The following is a 20,036-nucleotide window of genomic DNA, read 5'->3' as shown; positions in this document are numbered from 1 at the left end:
GCCGCACACAACGGGCGCTCCCTCCTCTATTCACTGCATAGCTGCCCTCCTCACAGGAGCAGAAAGAAGTTTCGCTCACTGTTTTTCCCCCAACTCGCAGCTCCCCTGGTTAAAGCTACCCTGGCAGAATGAAACCAGATCCTGCGGTCTGTTGCTTCCCGGGAGCCGGGAATCCTTCGCCACCCCCGGCCACAGCTTGCGAGGGCGGGGACATCAGTCACGGGCGGTACAGGGCTGGGTCCTCCGCTTCGGAGGCGCGGAGGAGGGGGCTGCCCTCCCCCGTGTCCCCCGCGGGAGGTCGAGGACGAAGCGGGGGAGCCTGTGCCCCGCCGCAGCTGGCAAACTTGGACCCCGAAAGAAGGAAAAAGAATCCTCTCGCAGATGGCAGCACCCTACCCCTCCCCCGCCGCAGTATTCCTCCTCCTCCCCCCGCCCCCCCCCCCCCCCCCCCGCAACTTTCTCCCACCAGAAGAGCGGGAAAATGAGGGAGGGATGTTTGCTAAACGTGCTCATTCCTTCTGCAGCGTTCGGTGGTGATGAATGCACAGGGAAGGCAAAGGAAGGGGATCTGGTGGAGAAGGAATGTGTTTGCAGGGGGAGGAGGAGTGTAAGCGGTGATTGTGTAATTAAATAATTAAAAAAAAGACAAGTCTCACTTGGGGAGAGAGCTGAAACGGGGTTCAGAGGGTGTAACCGGTGAATTTTTCAACTTTCAAGTTTAGTAAGGGGAAGGGAGGCGGGGACACACGGACACGGCGGAAGCAAATCGAGGGGGAGCGCCAGCGACAGATTTATCGTTTGAATTTTCAGGAGATAATTTTTATTACGGTGGGCGTTCTGAAAGCAGTCTCTTACTGTTGCCTGCAGAACGAGGGAAGGCGGGCGAGTAGAGGCCGCGGAGCGCTCAGGCTGCGCTCTCCGCTCTGTCCGCCCGGGGGGCGCTCCCGCCCTGGCGCGCCCCCGCAGCACGATCCCGACGACTCGGCGAAGTTTCGCCTTCCATCACTGTCCGGGACCTTCTTGCTCCGCTCCGAGCTATAACCTTGAACTTTCGAGACCGTGGTAACAGTGTCATGTTTATTACGGCACCACTATTAACTTCTTGAAAAATAGAAGGAAAAAGAAAAAAAAAAGAAAAAAGGATTATAAAACAAAGGCCAAGCAAAAAATCCTCCCGCCCCCCCCCCTCCCTCCCCCACTCCCCGAGTCCTTCCCCCCTCATCTGCAAAACAACCAGCAGCAGCAGCAGCAGCAGCAAAAGCAAGACTTCTGCGCCGCCGACTACAAGAGGGTTAAAAGTGTAGATTGGATTTCACCCCGGGAAATCTAGCACACGGAGTGAACTTGAATCTTTGGCTATTTAAGGAGGACTGGGGTTTGTTGTGAAGTTGTGGTGATCCAGAGCAGAGCCCCGTCTGATTGATTTCATCTTCCTTGAGTCTCAAATGACTGTAAAATGAATAGATGAAATTATTCCTTTTTGAGGCTTTTCTTAGGGGCTCTCTGGGCAGCGCGTTCTCAAAGCGAAGTCATGATGTATTCTCCAATCTGTCTTACTCAGGTATAGACGCCTTTTAATTAATTTGTTTGTTAATTTATTTATTTTCACGTGTTTGTTGGGATTTTTTTAACTTTTATGTGTATATGAGTTGTTAATGAGTCAGTGTTGATAGTTGTAACGGGTTAAAGCACAGTTGAAACTGCTTGTCAGATCCAAACTCCTCTCTCAGGAGGGACTATTTGAGAATAAACTATTCCAGGCCATTGTTTTGGGGAGATCCGTTCAAAGTGTCACCCGTAGACAAGTACTCTTAATTGTTGGTGTATAAGAAGTCAAAGGTTAACAAACTGGAGATGAGAATAATTGCTCTAAAAAAACAGGTTTGAGAAGTATTGATTTGATTGGCATCAAAAGATTTGCACCCATTTCGGCTTGCCAGTTTACGCAGAGCCTAATGAAAGGGTTTGAAAGGAAAAGTGCTCTTTTTGACAAAGAAGACAGAGAAGCAATCCCGTTTTATACTTAATTAATGATACGTAGCCTGCCGGCAATGAGGGCGGTGTAAGCGGGAATGACCAAGCTGTGCAGTTTTTCCTCGTTCGGTTATACAAGGGCACGGCATTTCCCCACTCCCAGATAAATTTGTGGTGCAGGTGGAGGAGTGTGCACCCTCCTCTGCACGGGGAAAGATCGAGCCTGTTTTCACAACCGCACTTGCGGCCGCTTTTCGAGTCCGGCCGGCGGCTGTCACCACGACGGCGGGAGGGAGGAGGGCGAAGCGGCGGCCGGCCCGGTGCGGGGCCGCAGAGCAGAGGGCGGGGGGCGGCTGCGTCGCGGCTCGAGTGGCGGTCCGCGCCGCGGCAAAATGCAGATTTTGAAACCTGAGTGGTTTCGGGAGCGGGTTTGGCAAGTTCCGCTGGTGCTGCCGCAGTGTACTCGCCCAGCGTGCGGTAACGGCGAGCAAGCGCCGGGGCAGTGGACCCTGTTCCGGACAGTAAACCCGATCTCCAAAGCACAGGGATAGTTTTCAGCAGCTTTCGTGAAAGTCTGTCTTAGGAGGATGTGATGTAAACTGATTAAGCGATAACTGCTTGCTTCCACATTGGTGCAACAAATACCTAAAGAAGTAGAAAATACACCAAAGTAACGTCTCCTGTAAGGCTGCTACAGAGCGTCCAACGTTGCACTTACAGTTGCATTGTGAATAAATAAATATGATTTAAGATATTTCCCAGTTACAAATCACTGTAATTCAAAAGGACCAATGTATTAATAAATTGTGATTGAAGATGGAAACAATGATAAGGTTTTTTCGGTGATTGGATACAGTTCTGTAGTTTTTTTGGCTGACATATTTTTCATTGTTTATATTTTGTTTGGCATCTAAGTGTGATTGACTTAGATATGGATATTTTCAGCAAGTAAATGTGAGCTGCAGTGGAGGAAAGTTGGAAAAGAGTGCTGTTGAGATATTTCTTCAAAAGAGAAACATAGGAAGCATTTTGTGTAAGACATATACACATGCTTAGAGGTACACACATAGAAATAACTACTTACCATGGAATCTGTAGTTAGTAAAAGTTAACTTTGTGTAGGCTGTGAAATTATTGACAGGCAGAAAGACCTCTGCATCAGAGTATAAACATGAGAGTACAACACAAGAAAAAAGTTTTGACATTTGAAACCCACTAATTTTCATGATCACGTCTGTTGCATCTGTAGTTCGCATTTTTGTTTCCTGCTCTAATGGCTTTTTTTTCATATACTTCTTTTTTGAATTCACTGATATATGTAATAGATTTCCTCATTCTTTACAAATCTCTATTAAAATACTACACTAAGGTGTATATGAAACCACAAAATTGTACTCTACAGCCACTAATAGATGAAAGCAGTTCTTAGCTTCTGTGTGATACTTTCCCCATGATATTTTACAATCATGGTTATCATGTGGCATGCAGAGACAGTTTCCACTTAGTGATACATACATGGAACACAGTTGCAGGAAATGGATTTTAATTTGAACTCTTTTTCTACCTACTTGGAATGATGAGGATAGTTTAAAAATCATCTTTTCTCTACATAAATTAACTGTTAAAATTACACTGGCAATGAGAATTTATACCTTGCATTCTTTATTTGTTTAAAGAGAATGATCCACCTCACTTTGAGTTCTGACTGCATTAAAATAGTGCTGTCAAAACTGCTCTCTCTGTTGTTTTCAGTGTCTCTAGGGCTCTTACAATGTGCATTGATTGTGGCAGAATAAGCTCAGAAGAAAATATTTTGGTAAAAATTAATACGGAACACCTGTTTGAACTGAGCTCCTTGGGACAGTGGTAGTTCAGTTTGTGCTGAGATAGTGCTAAAGGACCTTTTAGAAATAAGTCTAAAATCTGAAGTACAGCTTTAAGACGAACCTTTGCAGTTTCAGTGCTACCCAACACACATTCAATAAAAGTTGGATGAGTGAAAATAACTCCTTGGAAGAAGAAAACTTACCAAACGAAATTTAATCAGGGGGTCTACCTTCTTCTGTTTCCTATATGACTCTTTCTCTGTCTTTGGAATGAATGTAAACTGTAGTTATCTGTCTTGATGAGGCTTTAAAAGGATGCAGTTACCACATACCTTTTAGTGCTTGCTCTCTTGTGATATTTTTGCTGTGATTTATTTTTATGTTATGATAGTCTGGAAGGTCAGAATATGTTGTACTTTCTTTTCTTTGTATATGTTGTTTCACTAGGCACAGAGAAAATCCATGCAGGGAAATTAGGTAAATGAAGATTTCTGTATAAAATTTCTATGCTTCTGACTGGTTTACTTATTTTACAGTCCTCAGTTTGAACTCCTATGATTTGATACAAAGTTTATAAAATGGAAGATAGGAGTGTGCTGCCTATCCTTTTGGCCTTTTCTAAATAAATCCCGGCCTACCTATCATCATTGTATGACTGATATTTTTTTCCATTTTATGTTACATAGATGCTATACAGTAACTTCTATTTTATTTTAAATTGCCAATGCACAATGGTTCACCTGAGCTATTTGATATGACAGTTGAAAATGTTACCTTCATAAATCACTTTATTCCAAGAGCAACTGTGGCATATGGATGCATGTCACATAAACCCCCCAAAATAATTCAATATTGCCTGTATGAATATTAAGTGAGAAAATAGAAAATTCTGTAGATGTCTTTTTAGGGTCTTTGGTGGAGAATGTGTGTAATCAATTGCAAATCTTTATTTAGGTTTATTTTTGCAGGCACTTCTTCTTGTCAAGTAGTGTTTCATTTGAAAAAACTTGAGGTGCATAATGAATTGCTCAAAGGTATCTGGTAAATTTGGTTTAGAGCAGGATGTTCTTTACCATGTTTCTCCTTCACATTCTTTTGCCTATATATATATATCTTTAGGACTTAATGATACTGTGAAAGAAAAGCCTGAACACAGTTTTTAAAAGGTTAGAGGTTTTGGTGTATGTGTGTTTTTCCATCTTCTCTTTGAAAAGGAAGCATTCAACCACTATACACTGGAATTTAAACAGTGGAATTCTTATCTACAAAATTTTCAAAGATGTCAAATGCTCTAAGTTATTATTGGTAATACTATGTGCACTATCTCAAGGCATAGCCATTCCAAAATAGTTTATGCTTCTCTTCATCAAAATTAAAACTAGATGTGCAATATTCTAGTAGCATAGATTATGTCCATGTTTATTGTATTGCCTTTTTAAGTTCTAAATACGGATGTCTATTTAGATGTGGGGGAAATTGTTGTACTGAGACAAAAATTAATTTCTGCCAAAGCTCTTCAGCCACCTGCCTTCAACCCACCTTTAGCCCCAGCTGTTAGAATTTTTAAGATCTATTGTAAATCTGTTTTATTCAGCCTAAAATGAATTGTGAGGATTTAACGCTGTACAGTAGTTATGCTTATGATAATATTTCAAAAATTTATTTATTTTATTTGGAGATTTTATTTAAGATGACTTTCACAAAAGAAAAAATAAACTTTTTTTAGTAGTTATAGTTGAGGGGGAAAAACCATGGAATCAGAAAATGTATGAAGATAGGGAAGCCTTATCATGGGCTGTGGTTACTCATAGCAGTACTGCCTGCTCACACAAAGAACAGATTGTGGTTTAACTCTTTCCACGGCCTAGTTTTATGTGCCAGTATAGTATCAAAATTGTTAAAATCTGTACTGGAAACTACCAATCAGTTTAATTGTTGCCTTTGCAGGTCTTTATTAAGCATCATACTGTAATGAAATAGTTTATGGCCTGAAGTATTTTTCTATATTGTCTCTCTGCTCTTTCCTTTTTTTGTTTCTTTGCCTTTTTTTTTTTTCGGCTGTGAAGATAACATGATCAAAGGTAGACTGCTTGCAACTTTTCTATTGTTTTCTGTTTGGTTTGAGGATGGTTAGGGAAGAGAAGTAACTAGTTCTAGTGGTGTTTTTTACCATACAGGAAATTTTGTTTGAAATTTGAAGATTTAAACATGAAATTCTTTGCCTGAAGCTTCTACAATGGCAGTCTGCACTCTATAATTCATACCATTAGTTATACTTTCATCATTTTTACCTAATGGAGTTAATCAGCCTATTGATTAAACACAATTCATTCCTTGTCTATCAATATAACTAAAATTGTAGTTTGTTAATTGTATTCTTGAATATAATCACATAAAAAAGATTCAGTTCTAGTTCGATTGCACCATGCCACTCAATTTGATGACTAACCTGCATGGTATTTAAAACTAAATATACCTACACACAAGGAGAAATATACCTCCCCTAAGGTCTTCCTTCCAAATGAAAATACAATTATGTTGGATAAGCAGATTGCACTGTTTTGAACAGTAGATTTGTTCCTGGAAAAGAAAATTTTGGGACAGGTCTAGTTAGATACTAACATAGATGTGTAGGATGGTACTTTAAGCAGACAAATCAAATTAATTTAATTGCCATAGGATGTATTTGTAGACAGCAACTAAGAATTACCTCCTTAATGCAATCCATATTGCTGCTAGGCAGAAGATAAGAACTTGCAGGTGAAGCCTGCAAGGGATATTTTGAAACTGTAAATAAATTGCATAGATTTCACAAAAGCAGCATTTGACCAGCAGCGGACTTATAATGCCCCTTTGCCACAGCATGCAGAAACACAAAGAATGCGAAGTTTGTGCCAAGTTGCCATTTTTCATTGTACACCTCAGATTGATTTTTAAGGGGTTTAGAATAATTGCCACACTCATGTGATCAGTTAATAAATTAACTGACTCTGCAGAGCTTCAAAACCCACAGTGGAGCTGCTGAAAGGATGTAAATGTAATTTTATTTTCACCTTCACAAACTCTAATTTTACAGAGTTTGGGGGTAGTGGGAGGGAGACTTGAGGAGCTGAAAGTATAGAAGCTTCTGTTCAGGATTTCTATATGACACATTGTGTCTTTTGCTTGCTTTCCCTTACCGTATACTGGTTTCTCTAGTTATGCCACTGAAATGGTGCTGTTTCAGTGCTGGAATGTTGGACATTTGATAAGAAAATGGATCAAGTTTAATGGCGCATGCTCTTTGTGCCACCAGCAGTCTCTTGCTGAGAGCATGCTCCAAAAGCGGGAACTCTGTGGCATTACACTGAGCATGTATATGCTTTGTGTTTCTGTGCCACAGAGAAGAGAAATGAACTGTGGCATTTGCCTCAGCCTTCTGAACATTTCTGCTTAGATTTTTACAAACTGTGTAGTGTCCTCTTTGTGCAATGGTACTTTTCTTGATGTTAGCTGTTCACTCAGATATTTGAATGTTAGGAAAAAAATGTCTTCGTAACATCGCTTTTAAATTATGTAGCCTCTGCAGCACTGTGGGATGAAGTGAGGGGAGGCATATAAAATAAAATCTTCACGTGGTTCTTTCAAAGAATGAAATATGGGGAGAACATTATTTTCTTTGTAGTGTTTGTGTGCCACCTGACAATAGTAGTAATTTCATAAAAGGTGTTATGGAGAAATTTGTGTAACTTTTAAGTGTTTGTTCTATTTGTCTTGTATTTCACTTGAAGATTTTCTGAAACTGTTCTTGATGTTGCTTCAGTTATGAGATGCTGAGTTTAAGTTTTCTTGTTCTTTTCTTCATTTTTTCCTTCACTTCTTTCCACAGGATGAATTTCACCCGTTCATTGAGGCACTTCTTCCACATGTCCGTGCAATTGCCTATACTTGGTTCAATCTTCAGGCTCGAAAACGCAAGTACTTTAAAAAACATGAGAAACGAATGTCAAAGGATGAGGAAAGAGCAGTCAAGGATGAGCTACTTAGTGAAAAGCCTGAAATTAAACAGAAGTGGGCATCCAGACTCCTGGCCAAGCTGCGCAAAGATATTCGCCAGGAGTTCCGGGAGGATTTTGTGCTCACGGTGACTGGGAAGAAGCATCCATGCTGTGTATTGTCCAATCCTGACCAGAAGGGCAAGATTAGGAGAATCGATTGCCTGCGACAGGCTGACAAAGTCTGGCGTCTGGATCTAGTCATGGTGATCCTGTTCAAAGGCATCCCCTTGGAAAGTACGGATGGAGAACGTCTCATGAAATCCCCACATTGCACAAATCCAGCACTTTGTGTCCAGCCACATCACATAACAGTATCAGTCAAGGAGCTTGATTTGTTCTTGGCATACTACGTGCAGGAGCAAGGTAGGAAGCAGATTGTCATGTTTCTATATTAGTATGTCAAACTCTGATTCCAAGTAGCCCCGTTTCCTGTGTAGGCTGGCTTCCCCAGTGAACATTATTATGTGGTCTGTAGATGCCATGTGGGTACATATTCATTTGTAAATCAGCATGTATATGGATATACTTAAACACACACATATTCATACAGACCTTTGTAAGTTATATGCATGTTTGATATATGTGCCTTGTTCTCTTTCAAGACAAACACATACCAAGGCAGTACTTTCATTCCACTGAAGTTGCCTTGTTTTGGTCGAAAAGTGGCAATATATATAGTTGTGACTTCAAAAAACATTTTTCTTGTTTTCAACTTGTCTTTTGTAAAAAACCCAAACCTCATCTCAGTACTGTTAGTAACAGATGGAGGTATGTGCAAATGCATAATTCACAATAAAAATTACAAATACTTATTATTGTCTTTGTAGTTACAAATAATCAAGACGTTATCCTTAAACTCATGAATCTGTTATCACATTGAAGAGCAATTGCAGACTTTACTCATGCCTTGAAAATATTGTGGCACAGATATAATTCTCATAAATACCAAATAGAATCATAATTATGACATACATTATCTATTGTTTTATTAATTTTTTACATCACAATTTTATCTTACTTATCTGAACTTTAAGATACAAGTTATCACATTGCAAGAGAATTTTCTATGCAGAGTATATTTTCATGGTCACATTGGCATGTAATTGAAATGTGGAAAATTGCAGGAGCTCTATGGAAAAGCTTCCTAAACTTAGTTTTTACAGAATGCAAACAAAAACAGGGCTTCTAATAATCATGTATCAGGGAGAAAACCTACTAGTCATATTGCATATTCAATGACAAAACTTTTAGGCAGGTCCCCTAAAACTGTAAATGGCTTTAAGTTGCTAAAGGTGTTTTTTTTTTCTTCTGGTGATAAGGCTTCTGAAATGCCTTTTCTCTGTTAGGAGAAAAACTCGGTTTGGTTCTTTCTGGTGGTGATACTGTCTTCTAGGTGTCTTTATACTGCTGACTGATCAGCAGTAATTAAGCATTTATTTTATAGCTACAGATCTCAACTATGTAAAGTTTGACCATTCACAGATGGCAGGGCCGTTTCACAACTTGGCCTGGTAGTAGGCAGTAATGGCCTGCAGAAGGGCAGATGGCAGGCTGTTATTTGATGCCCGATAAATAACTGTGGGATTTATTTGGAAAACAAATGGAATTGATTTTGTTAGTAACAAAAATTAAAATTGCACTTCTTCATTTGGTGTGGACCCATTCTTTAAAAAACAGATACAAACCACAATCCTGTTTTAAGTGAATTTCTGTTTTAACATTTGCTTGTGCAATTGGAGCGCTGTTTATGTAAACATGTAAATTAGGTTCTTTTTTTTTGATTATTTGTTATAAAAAAGGTGGTGTGTTTTTTTTTGTTTTGTTTTGTTTTTGTCTCTCTACAGCAGTATACACATTTAGATATTTTACAACAACTTTAAAAGGCTGCAGAGTCTGGTAAATCTGACTTAACATAGGAAGAAAGATTTCTCTGATGGCATTAAACAAAATACGTTACTAGCAAATAATTTGTACCTTTAAACTCCTTTCATGAAAAAAATTATCAATTTATATTTTGAATGCATATAGTGTAAGACATAGCTTACTAATTAATTCTTTGGATTTACCTGTCTCTAAAAGCCAAAACTACAAAGGAAGGCAAAACAGTTTAAGTAGGTCTTGAGCTGAAGAATCTGGGGTCAGAGTACTCTTAACACACTGTCGACTTAAAAGGTGTTGGAAGCTAGTAACTTGAAGTGGAAGAAGGAATTGCAGAGCATAGCTGATTTTGTTCATTTAAATGGATTGAGAATATGAGTTTATTTAAAACACTTGTCGAATCAGAAATGCGTAAGATAAGCATGCTGTAATATTATACTTTCAAAGTTATATAATGCTGCTTTGAGAATATACTGGAAGATGAAGCTGGCTAGTTTATATATACCAAGTCACTCTTAGTAGATTCTTTTGTTTATTGTAAACTGCATGTATTTTGTATCTGTCTTGCTGCTTTACAGTGAATCTTCTATTAACATCTATTGGCTCTCTTGTTGAAGAAGTCATGTTAAGTTATCTATGTATTTGGTTTTTTTTTTTCTATTTTATTAAACTTTGATTCTCTATACTTATTGACAGCAGGTTAATTGTGGCACTTTGTTGTGCACTTGATTAAGAGCATCAGGCTTTGTTGAAGATAAGTGTGAATTCAACCAAAATGTTGCATTGTATATACAGTATTTTGCCTTTTATTTATCTTTCTGAACATATAAACATGCCTAATAATATCATTTAAAAACTTCAGTGGATACTCAGAAATAATTAAATCCCTGAACAAATTATGAAGAAGGAATTAGCACATAACATGAATAAAGGGGCCAAGTAGTTTCCTTTTTTGTTGCTTTAAAAAAGAAGATTAGGAAAAAAAAAGAGGAGAAGGATAGTTTGAGTGCCAGTGATGGTTGCCAGTGGCACCAGGATTGGCATCAGACCTTCTTTGTTTAGCCTAGGATGTCTGTGATTTGTTGGTTGGCATCCGCATTGCAGTGCAGAGTAATGTTACAATATATTGACAATTTCCAGATCTAGAAGTGTCAATAATCTTTCTGGTTCTTAACAAAAAGAGCATCTACTTCTATATCTGCCTTGAAAGAAGAAATAAGGACCGATCCATGAAGTTCTGCCATTGACCAACTTCCTCTGATTCTACTTTTGCTTATTCCAAAATTCAGAATCTTTTTTCCCCTCTATATTCTTTCTGCTATGCTCTTGTGATGTAAGATCTTAAAAAAAAAAGAAGAAAAAAAAGGAGGATTGCCATAGGTTGTAATGCTGCTATTTTTACTGAAATGGAGGAGGGAAATGAGAAATACACATTGTGGACAGTGTTCAACATCAGATTAATTCTAAATCTAACACACTTCCATGGGACTCTGCTTGTTGTGTGTATCAGGTGTGTGTGTCCCACACAGAGCTTATATAAACCCCCAGCTTGAAAATGCCATGAACACTGTTTCTGTTGACAGAATTGCCTTTTCTTCCTTTTAATTTTTTTCCTTTCTTCTTCTTCTTTTTTTTTTTTTTATTTTTTGTTTCCTGTCAGGCCTCAGAGAATGTCTATCATTTGGTATTTCAGTCCATAAAATCATTTGATGGTATTTGATTCAGTGCAGCACTTACACTGTGTTCCCGTTGCTACAAGAACCGCCATTTTGTTTGTTGAGTGCCAGGAGAGAGGGAAAAAAAGGCAGACAATGTGCTTGATGCCAATAATGGTTGCCAGTGGCACCGAGGTTGGCATCAGACCCTCTTTGTCTAGTTGCTGAATGCCTTTGATTCGTTGGTTGGCATCCGCATTGCAGTGGGCACATGGAAAGTTTTTGACAATCAGTGAATGAAAGCTGCAGTACTTGTTTGCTGCAACAAAACCAAGATAATATAAATCCCTTCTGATAGGTATTTTATTTACTCTTACAGTAGCTAATTAGAAAAAATTGCCTTAATTATTTTTTCCTAAAATATATAATACCTATAGCAATATTCGTGGTCTGCAGAATTCCTAATTCCTGCATCATCACTTCTGTGGTTTTTTTGCAGCATAAATAAAATGCAAACTCCATGTTAGATATTTCAACATACACTGAATAAAGCATAGTAGGCCTTGAGAAATGCTTTGGGAATTTAAAGTATTGAAGCAATGGTACCTATAAATGTTAACATTTGTGTTTTTAGTGTGTGTGCCTCTCAGAGTACATTTCTCTGATCAGTCATGTTACTGTTTACACCCCCTTTTGTCCTTCTGCGAGGGTGATATAATTAGGAGAGTCTACATTCCCAGCTGTTGACAAACTCTGGAGTTGAGAGAGGAGAGGATCTTTTAAACTATCCGGAGTGCTAATGAGAAAACAGACACAGATGTCCTTAGTCCTGTACTGTTCAGGCACTCTTGGTTTTTTAACTTCTTAAACCATCAAGATGCTGTCACAGCTCTAGCTGTGTAACTTTGTTAGCAGGAAATTGGCAAAAAGAATAAATCATTTCTGTTGAAAGTTTCCTAGATAGTTAGCATTAATATTGTTTTCCGGTTAACTGCTATTATCTCGTTAATTAATAAGAAGGATTGGCAGCTCTACCCAAAGGACTGCACAGAAGGAAGCCTGGCCTCTGTGAGTCCCTGAGTCACTAGACTGTGTCCTGTGTCTTGGGAATTGGAGGGGAGGCATGGGCCAGGAGAAAAAGAGAAAGCAAGAGAAAGGAGATGAGAGAAGAGTGAGGGTGCTGGCCAGCCAAGGAGAGAACTTTGTGTGTAGGACCCTCCTACTGTGCTGTCTCTGCTGCTGGGAGGTTGGCCTGTGTCAGGTGTGGGGATGGCTGTGCCCTGGCCCTGCTGCATGTCTTATGTTCCCCACCGGGTGGTGTGAGCAAGGGGCATGGACATTCCCTGTTTTTGGTGTGCTCTGCATTCATAAAAGGTATGTTTGCAGATAACTTCAGCTGGGGCTCAGTGTGCTGCAGCTGCCTTGAATTGAAACTGTTCTGCCTCCAGTTTAATGCCAGCAAACTGGCAATCCCCAACCAAGCAGGGATATCGCTTTTCCATTTCCGACAGTCCTGGCAACATGTGTGCCTTGTCTTGAAAAATGTGCCCTCCTTTCAGAGGGAATTGTAACTCTTTATTGAATATGATACATCTTAAATGCAGAAGTGGATTGGTTTATCAATGGCTTGAAGTATTTTAAAGCTTTTTTAATTTTGGGAATGAATTTCTCTAGGGAACTCAAATTTTTAAAGAGGTTTGTGTAGTATTTTCCACATTATACTTTAATTTTCATTCAGAAAGTACAGAAAATTTGTTATATGGTCATGTTATAACAATTATATTATAAAATGATAAATAAAATTATTCCATTAATTTGCTGTGGCTACATGAAATTCCACTTAAAATCACACTCAAAGACATGTTTTAAGCAGTTTCTGACTGTCATACTATGTTCATATGCCTAAAGTAGTGTTATATAGCCCAGAGAGATTTTGGATGAAGGTTGGCATTTCTTCTGTGCACTGATGCTTCCATGTACAATTAATAAAAATATTATGGGATTAGAAGAATCAATCAGTCTGTGAATTGTTAATTGTTCCTACTTCTATTAACCATAATGATTTACTTCCTTCTGAATACTCTACCTGTTTTGCAGAAGGATATGTCAAGATGAAAGGTGATTTGTTGGAGTTTACACAGCAAATTATGAGTTACAGCAGGAAAAACAGGAAATAGTGCTTATTACTGCCTGTACTTACAGACCTGTAGGTGCTCTAAGACCTTGTTACTTGCACAGTGTAGAGGCATGCTGATCCCCTGTGCTACATCTCAGTTTTGAATCAGAAATTCAGTGCAAAACCAGAAGTATGAGTTTATATTTTGGTTGCTCTAGTACAAGAAAAGCTTTTTTTTAGTTTTAAAATCTCACAAGGAATAGTAAACCTTTTGAAAACTGAATTACTCCAGTCAATTTCATTCTATTCAGGCAGGCAGAAAACCCTTTTAGTGTCAACTGGAAAAAACACCAAATTTATTTATTTTCTAGTTTTCTAATGTAAAATTTTGGATAACTATTTTGTCAACTGTCTCCATTCCACTGAAATTTACAAGAAAGGCATCTGCCATTAGGAGATGCAGGTTAATTTAGTTTATATAGGGATATAATAATGTTTTTCCATTGATTATTATAGATACTTTGTTTCTGAAGAGGTATGATACCAAAACATTTTGGAGGGTAATTTACTTTCATTTTTCAGAATGTTTATGTATGAACTGACATTTGAACAATAGATCTGAAGAATTCAAAATATTTCTTTTTCTTCTTTTTAATTGAAGTTTTTCTCAGAGCAGGATTGCAGGGTATATGACAGTCTCACAAGAAACTAAAGGAAATTTTCCATGTTTAATTTTACTGTTGCCAACAGGAATTAAATACATATGCATTCTAGGGAGAAGCATTTACCTCATTCTGGTTTTCCTTACCTGATACACTAAAATGAGTAATTTTCACAGGTTCAATAACAGCAGTTGTGTTTAAGACAAAAGAGACATCGGTTTATATAAATTCTATACCACCAGTTGAGAATTTAGAAGTCAGTGTTAATTTGTGAATGACATTTAGATTGACAGAAAGAAGGTATAAAATAAAGGAAACGAGATCCTTGCCTCACCATAATTTCAGACAGAGAAACAATACTGTGAACAAAAAGAATGCTTCTAAACTATAAATAAAGGTCTTGATTCATAAAGGAAATACTTCAAACAAAACCAGAGTTTTATGTTTTAACTTTCTTAAATTTTCATTTTTATTGAATTCACTGTAACTGTGAAAACATTAAAATAATTGAATGTTAAATAACACTAAAGATTGGATTTTGTAGTTAACTGCAAGCAATTGCTGTCAAGTGCACTTCTTTTTCTAGCTGTCCCTTAGTATCTGCTTTTCCTTCTCCTCCTCCCTGCTGTCAGTGTAGTAACATGGTTATATCAAGGACAGGTGACTCTTTGAAACTGTGGTCCTTGGAGCAGCATACCAACAATGCCAAACACAGTAATTAAAGAGGCTTCCCAAAGAGTTATGTTCCAATCTCTACAGCAAGGTGAAATGTTTCATTGGTGTATTTGCTCAGGTTAGGATGATGTTAAGGTCAATTTAAATGGCTATCTTAACTGAATATGGTTGCTTCTTCCATTGAGGGATGGAGAAGACTTTTTCACTGAAGTCACTTTCCAGATAGTAGGTCAATGTGAAAAGGGAAGAAGGTCTGTGTGATTAGTCACTTTGTTTGACAGATGTCAAACAAGATGTGATTTATTTTATTATAGGGATGCTTAATAATTTTACTCTGTATCTCCTTTTCATTTTTATGTTTTTAAGCTCTGGTGGAATTTTTAGAAGTTCCTACTAAAAACCTGGCTCAGGGCTATGAGGTCTGGATTAGAAGAGCTTAGAAAGGCTCAGAAGCTAGTAAGTGGGGAGTAAATCTTAGATTATTAGCTTTGTCTAAGAAAAAAAGTTGGCTTTTGTATGTATATTTCACTGTCTGGGAGCAGTGAGTTGTATGTGAAACTAAAGGATTACTTACAGTCTCCCTCTACCAAGTTCTCCTTTGAGAGAAGTTCTTTTCTGAAGTGTTTGAGGTTTACAGATTTTAAATAAATATATTTCTTGGGAACTTCATTATTGTCATGTGACTTTTGTTGTAGCCTTTTATTTCCTCAAAAAACATGGTGTGAAATGGGCACTTCAGACTTGTTTTTTTTGGGGGGATTTTAAGAAAGAAGAGATAGTCTGAAATGTCTTTATCAATAATAGTGTTTTGAATGTTTCTGACAGCCTGAGGACCAAAACTTTTGCCTTCATGCCTTATGACTCCTCTATTTTACAACCTGCTTGCTCCCAGACCCCTTTTCAAGTCAAAAAGGTGACTTAAATTATAGAGACCTTGGAGTCATTTTAACATTAATTTACTCTTAATTGCCTGTGGTATTTGGGACCCTTTATACTGCTAGTTTTTTAATTTTCCTTTAGAAATAGAACTGAAACAAGAAGTTGCTGTGATATGACACTGGGGAAGGCAGGGTGTGAAAGCCTAGCTGAGACCCCTTCAGCCATGTTCTTTTCCCTCAAAGAAACCTTGCGCTTTTTAACAGTAACTATCTATCTTCAGAGCAGAAGGATCATGTTAGGTTTTCCAGTGTCCTTCAATAAAGGGACCTTCACTAAATGCATCTCTGTGGCTGTAACTGGGCTTTTAATTATTTCTCCCCTGAAAAAAATACACATGGAAATTGGACTAAACAATTTCCATTTTCTTCCTTAGAGACTGAATAAGAAAGCCAAAAACTTGGCATGTCTGCTGAGAAATTAAGAAAAAAATTGTGATTTTTGTTCTATGCAAATGCTTTGCACAAGTAATGTAGTCTATATTATTTGCGATTATTTGACAAATGATAATTTAAAACATTTATGTATTGAATATATTGTTTATGTATTTGACTTCCTGATAATCAAGTCATAATAACTTGAATTACTATACTTTTTTTCCTAAAGGATGGATTTAAACAAGTGTACGATGGTTATGAACTATTTATTTTAAATCTAGTCAATTATCTTGCCACATCATTCATAAACTATGTTCTGAGATGTCACAGGATTTACACATTTTTCTTTAAAATAGATAAATTTGCACATATTAGAATCCAGTAATTACAAAGTCTGTGGCTTTAGAAATTAAAGGTGTATTTTTTGCTTGTGAATTACCTTGGCCTAAAATGCCAAACCATTTTCAGCCTTTTTTTGATGAAGTGACTAACAGAAATGGTCAGATTATTGTGATTGTGCCTTGTGGTGAAGACATAGCAGGTGTGTTTACTGCAGTTTTCTATTGCATGAGTAATGCCATTGAAAATGATGCTGGACTTTTTGAAAAGATGACTACACTCCAATGTCTGTGATTTAAAAGTGTAAAAGCTTCTCCTAGTCAAGACAACTTATTCTGGCATTTGTGGTTTCTGAAAGGATTACCTTGAATTTGTTATGCCATGTTAAAAGACATGTTTTATGAGGCTGGCCTCAGCTCCTGGCCTGTGTCAAGAACCCTGCTATGTGATGCAACAGGTCTTGTTAGATTTAATTGACCAAATCTGATTTGTTAAAACCATTCATTTTTGCTGTAACCCATGCCCAGGCCAAGTTGCTACCTGAATCTCTTGACCTTGACTTCTGTGGGTCATGAAATGGCTGTGAACTCTTTGACCTCTCCATTGTTCAGCAGCCATGCCACTTCCTCCAGTTCTTTGTGGTAATTGCTGACAAGAAGACCTCAGCTCTGAATTTACAGGCCAGTGGGTTTTGCTGGAGTTGCTGTGTCCTCCTTTGGATGTGCTCATGTCACCACCTTTTGTCTGCTGATGGTGATGGGGACAAATTGACTGTCTTCCATAGCAGAAGAACTGGTAAGGAGAAAACTCTATCCTCTCTCAGGCTGCTGTAAGTTTCTGCTCTGTTAGGGTGCATGCATTGCTATGTTTTTTGAGGGCAAACGTCATCAGTCTTAGTCAATCCCATTGTACTGTGAGCTTTGTTAGAGTGCGATGTGCTGCGAAGAAGGTTCTGCTTTGAAAATGTTTTGTGATGAAAAGTCTAATGGTATGCACACCACTTCAATTTTTAGGAAACAAGACAGATCAAAATAATTTCCTGTCATGAAATGGAGGAGTTTTTTATGTCAATGTCATAAGTAGCTAGCTATTGACTTCTCCAGTATCAAAACAGTGTTTTCTAACAGACCCAGACCAATTGTGGTTTCCTAAGTAAAGGACTTTACATACTGCTTGATACAGTAGGTAAACTTATTAAAAGGGGAGAAAGAACAATCTTTGTCATGCTTGTTGTTTTTGTTTTGTTTTGTTTTGGTTTGGTTTGGTTTGGTTTTTTTTTTGTAAATTGTGAAATGCATTATTTCTAGGGGAAGTTACTTGTCCTTAAGAATTACTCTTTGTTGGGGGGGAAGTCATTTGCCATATACCTTGACAAACTGCCTACTGTCAGTATCCTTGATGCTAAGGTCAGGTTTGTGATGTGGACTTTGTTCTTCCTGTAATTATCTACAACTTGACTGTTAGGACAGTTTAGTTTTTTGAGATGGGTATTATATCTAATAATCTATTGCACTGTGACACTGTTTTAGGAAGCAGTGCCTTTTGAAATTAGGGACTGCATTTATTGTAAAACCGACATGAAACAACCTTGCTGAGTTAAGAAAACTCTTAAGCTAGTACTGGTATTGTTATAAAACAAATAAATTTGTAATCCAGTGGTCATCAGATAATTGGTATATTTTTTTTCTTACCCTTAAACTTTGCTCACATAAGTAGATTTATTAATCAAATTGACATAGTTTAAAACCCATATCCTTTTGCAGCACTGTGCGCTGACTTTTGCAGGGTATGATTGGCTCCACATTTCTGTAGTACCTGATTTCTCTGTAGACATGTTCTTTTTTTTCTTGAAAAAAAAAGCCAAAAAACCGGATTGTCTGTGTGTATACAGCATTCCCATTCACTTGTAAGGGACCAACCCTTTCCTTTCCTTGTGCAACTCTGCAATCTGTGATTACTAATAGATTTATAGTTCCTCTGAAGGAGGAGGGTGGGAATGCTGGTGCAAGAAGCTTGAATGCTATCACTGTGATGACAGTGTAAAGTATGACTCAATGTTTTGATGCAAGGACTTCAAAATCTTTCTCCTGGTCCCCAGCCCTGCTCTGGCTCCCTGGGTGACCTCAGGCAGATTATTCAATTTTTCTGTGTCTCTCATCCCTGGGAGAGAGAACACCACTTGCTTCAGCACTGCCTAAGTGAGGGTTCTGAAATACTGAGGTATTGTACTGGCTAAAAGGTTTAGGCCTCCTGTATTTCACTGCAAGCAAAACTCATGTGCTAGTGCCCAGCCTCAAAGTGGGCTCTGTGTTGTAAAGAAATGTTGTACTTGGTTTTCTCATGCCCAGACAGAGGAAACCTGCCCAAGCAGGGAGGACTGGCACAAAGCATCCCTTCACTGTAAGCCCTGCAGTAATACTGCCTTGTGGGAGAGGGTTGTCAGAGAAAAAACGGCACAGTGGGGTTGGCCATCACAAGAGACTGGGTTTGTGGTCAGAGCACTCCTCATGTCACCTGTATGTCATTCATCAGGAACTCTGGGCAGGCTGGCTCTTGGAGGTGGGCCAAGGCACAAGGGCTTTGGTTGCTCAGAGTTCTGTGAATTTCCTTACCCTGTGATACTGAAGGAAAAAAATACTTCGGACAGATAAAAAAAACATTTGTCATGGGGCAATTGTGTGTATGTTCCTCCACATTCAACCACAGAGGAGGCATCTGCAGTGCTGCAGGGGTGGGCTTTGAGCTCAGTCTGGTTCCCTATCGTTCTCTCCACTCTGTGACAGATTTTCAGTCAAGTGAGCCAGTAGCTCAGACCAGAGAGCCCTGAAGTTCTTGCATTGTGGTCCTGTGCACAGAATGGATGATCGGAGTTTGGTGAGGTGTGGAACAAAACTTAAGCTAATATAACAGTGTGCCTGTGTCTGGAATATGCTGTCCATTCTCTTTCATCTCCCAGACTGGGTCATATCTGGTTTGAGAGGCACATTATGAGGTGACCCTTGTTTTATAAGGGCTTAGTCCAGGGTTGTGTCTTAGAGGGCCTACCTTTGCCTGAAGCCCCCAGTGATTGCACTGAAATGGTCCTAAATACTTCATTAGTAACCTGTGTATTTTGAACCCAGTGTACCCTCTACTTTTACTCCTTAAATCATTGCTTTCCTCATTCCTTCCTTTATGATGCTATTTCAGTGTTGGTACTGAGCTAGCTGTAACAACACCTACGAAAGTACTATGTCTGCTTCTTAGAGTGGGAAGTGACAATTTATAAAAATTAAAAGAAATCTGTCCATGTACTTACCCCAGCTGATACTGAAATAGTGTTGTTTGCAGTGAAAAAAGGGTTAACATAAAAACTTATTCTATTGTTTGTCTTCCAGTTAAAGAATAACCAACTTGTGCAGAGAGGAGAATTGGAAAATTGATTGACTGTCTAGCTTCAGACATATAGTTTAAAGTATATTGAGTTGTGATTTTACTGTATATGCATTCATAGGTGAGTTCACTGCCTGCAGTTCAGTCATCTATAAAGGTGTATGTAGAAGTTGCGTATGTAGTTGGTTT

General features: G+C 38.5%; 1 protein-coding gene across 12 annotated transcripts in view; it reads left to right on the top strand.

The window, feature by feature from the left end:
• Positions 1-541: 541 nt before the first annotated feature.
• The window catches only part of NFIB (nuclear factor I B), a 181,051-nt gene continuing 161,556 nt past the window's right edge, over positions 542-20,036 (top strand). For 6 of the 12 annotated variants that reach the window (XM_071581476.1, XM_071581465.1, XM_071581468.1 and 3 more), the window contains exons 1-2: positions 549-1,561; positions 7,669-8,200. In XM_071581476.1, the coding sequence (XP_071437577.1) occupies positions 1,532-1,561; positions 7,669-8,200 (562 nt within the window). In that variant the 5' untranslated portion in view covers positions 549-1,531. Of the gene's footprint in view, positions 1,562-7,170; positions 7,274-7,668; positions 8,201-17,229; positions 17,271-20,036 lie in introns of those variants that run through there. The other 6 variants (XM_071581469.1, XM_071581473.1, XM_071581470.1 and 3 more) reach the window with 5 other exon arrangements.

Source organism: Pithys albifrons, chromosome Z, assembly GCF_047495875.1.
Source record: "Pithys albifrons albifrons isolate INPA30051 chromosome Z, PitAlb_v1, whole genome shotgun sequence".
Classification (NCBI taxonomy): Eukaryota; Metazoa; Chordata; class Aves; order Passeriformes; family Thamnophilidae; genus Pithys; species Pithys albifrons.
Note: the sequence above shows the minus strand (reverse complement) of the source record. Positions and strands in the feature narration are given on the sequence as shown.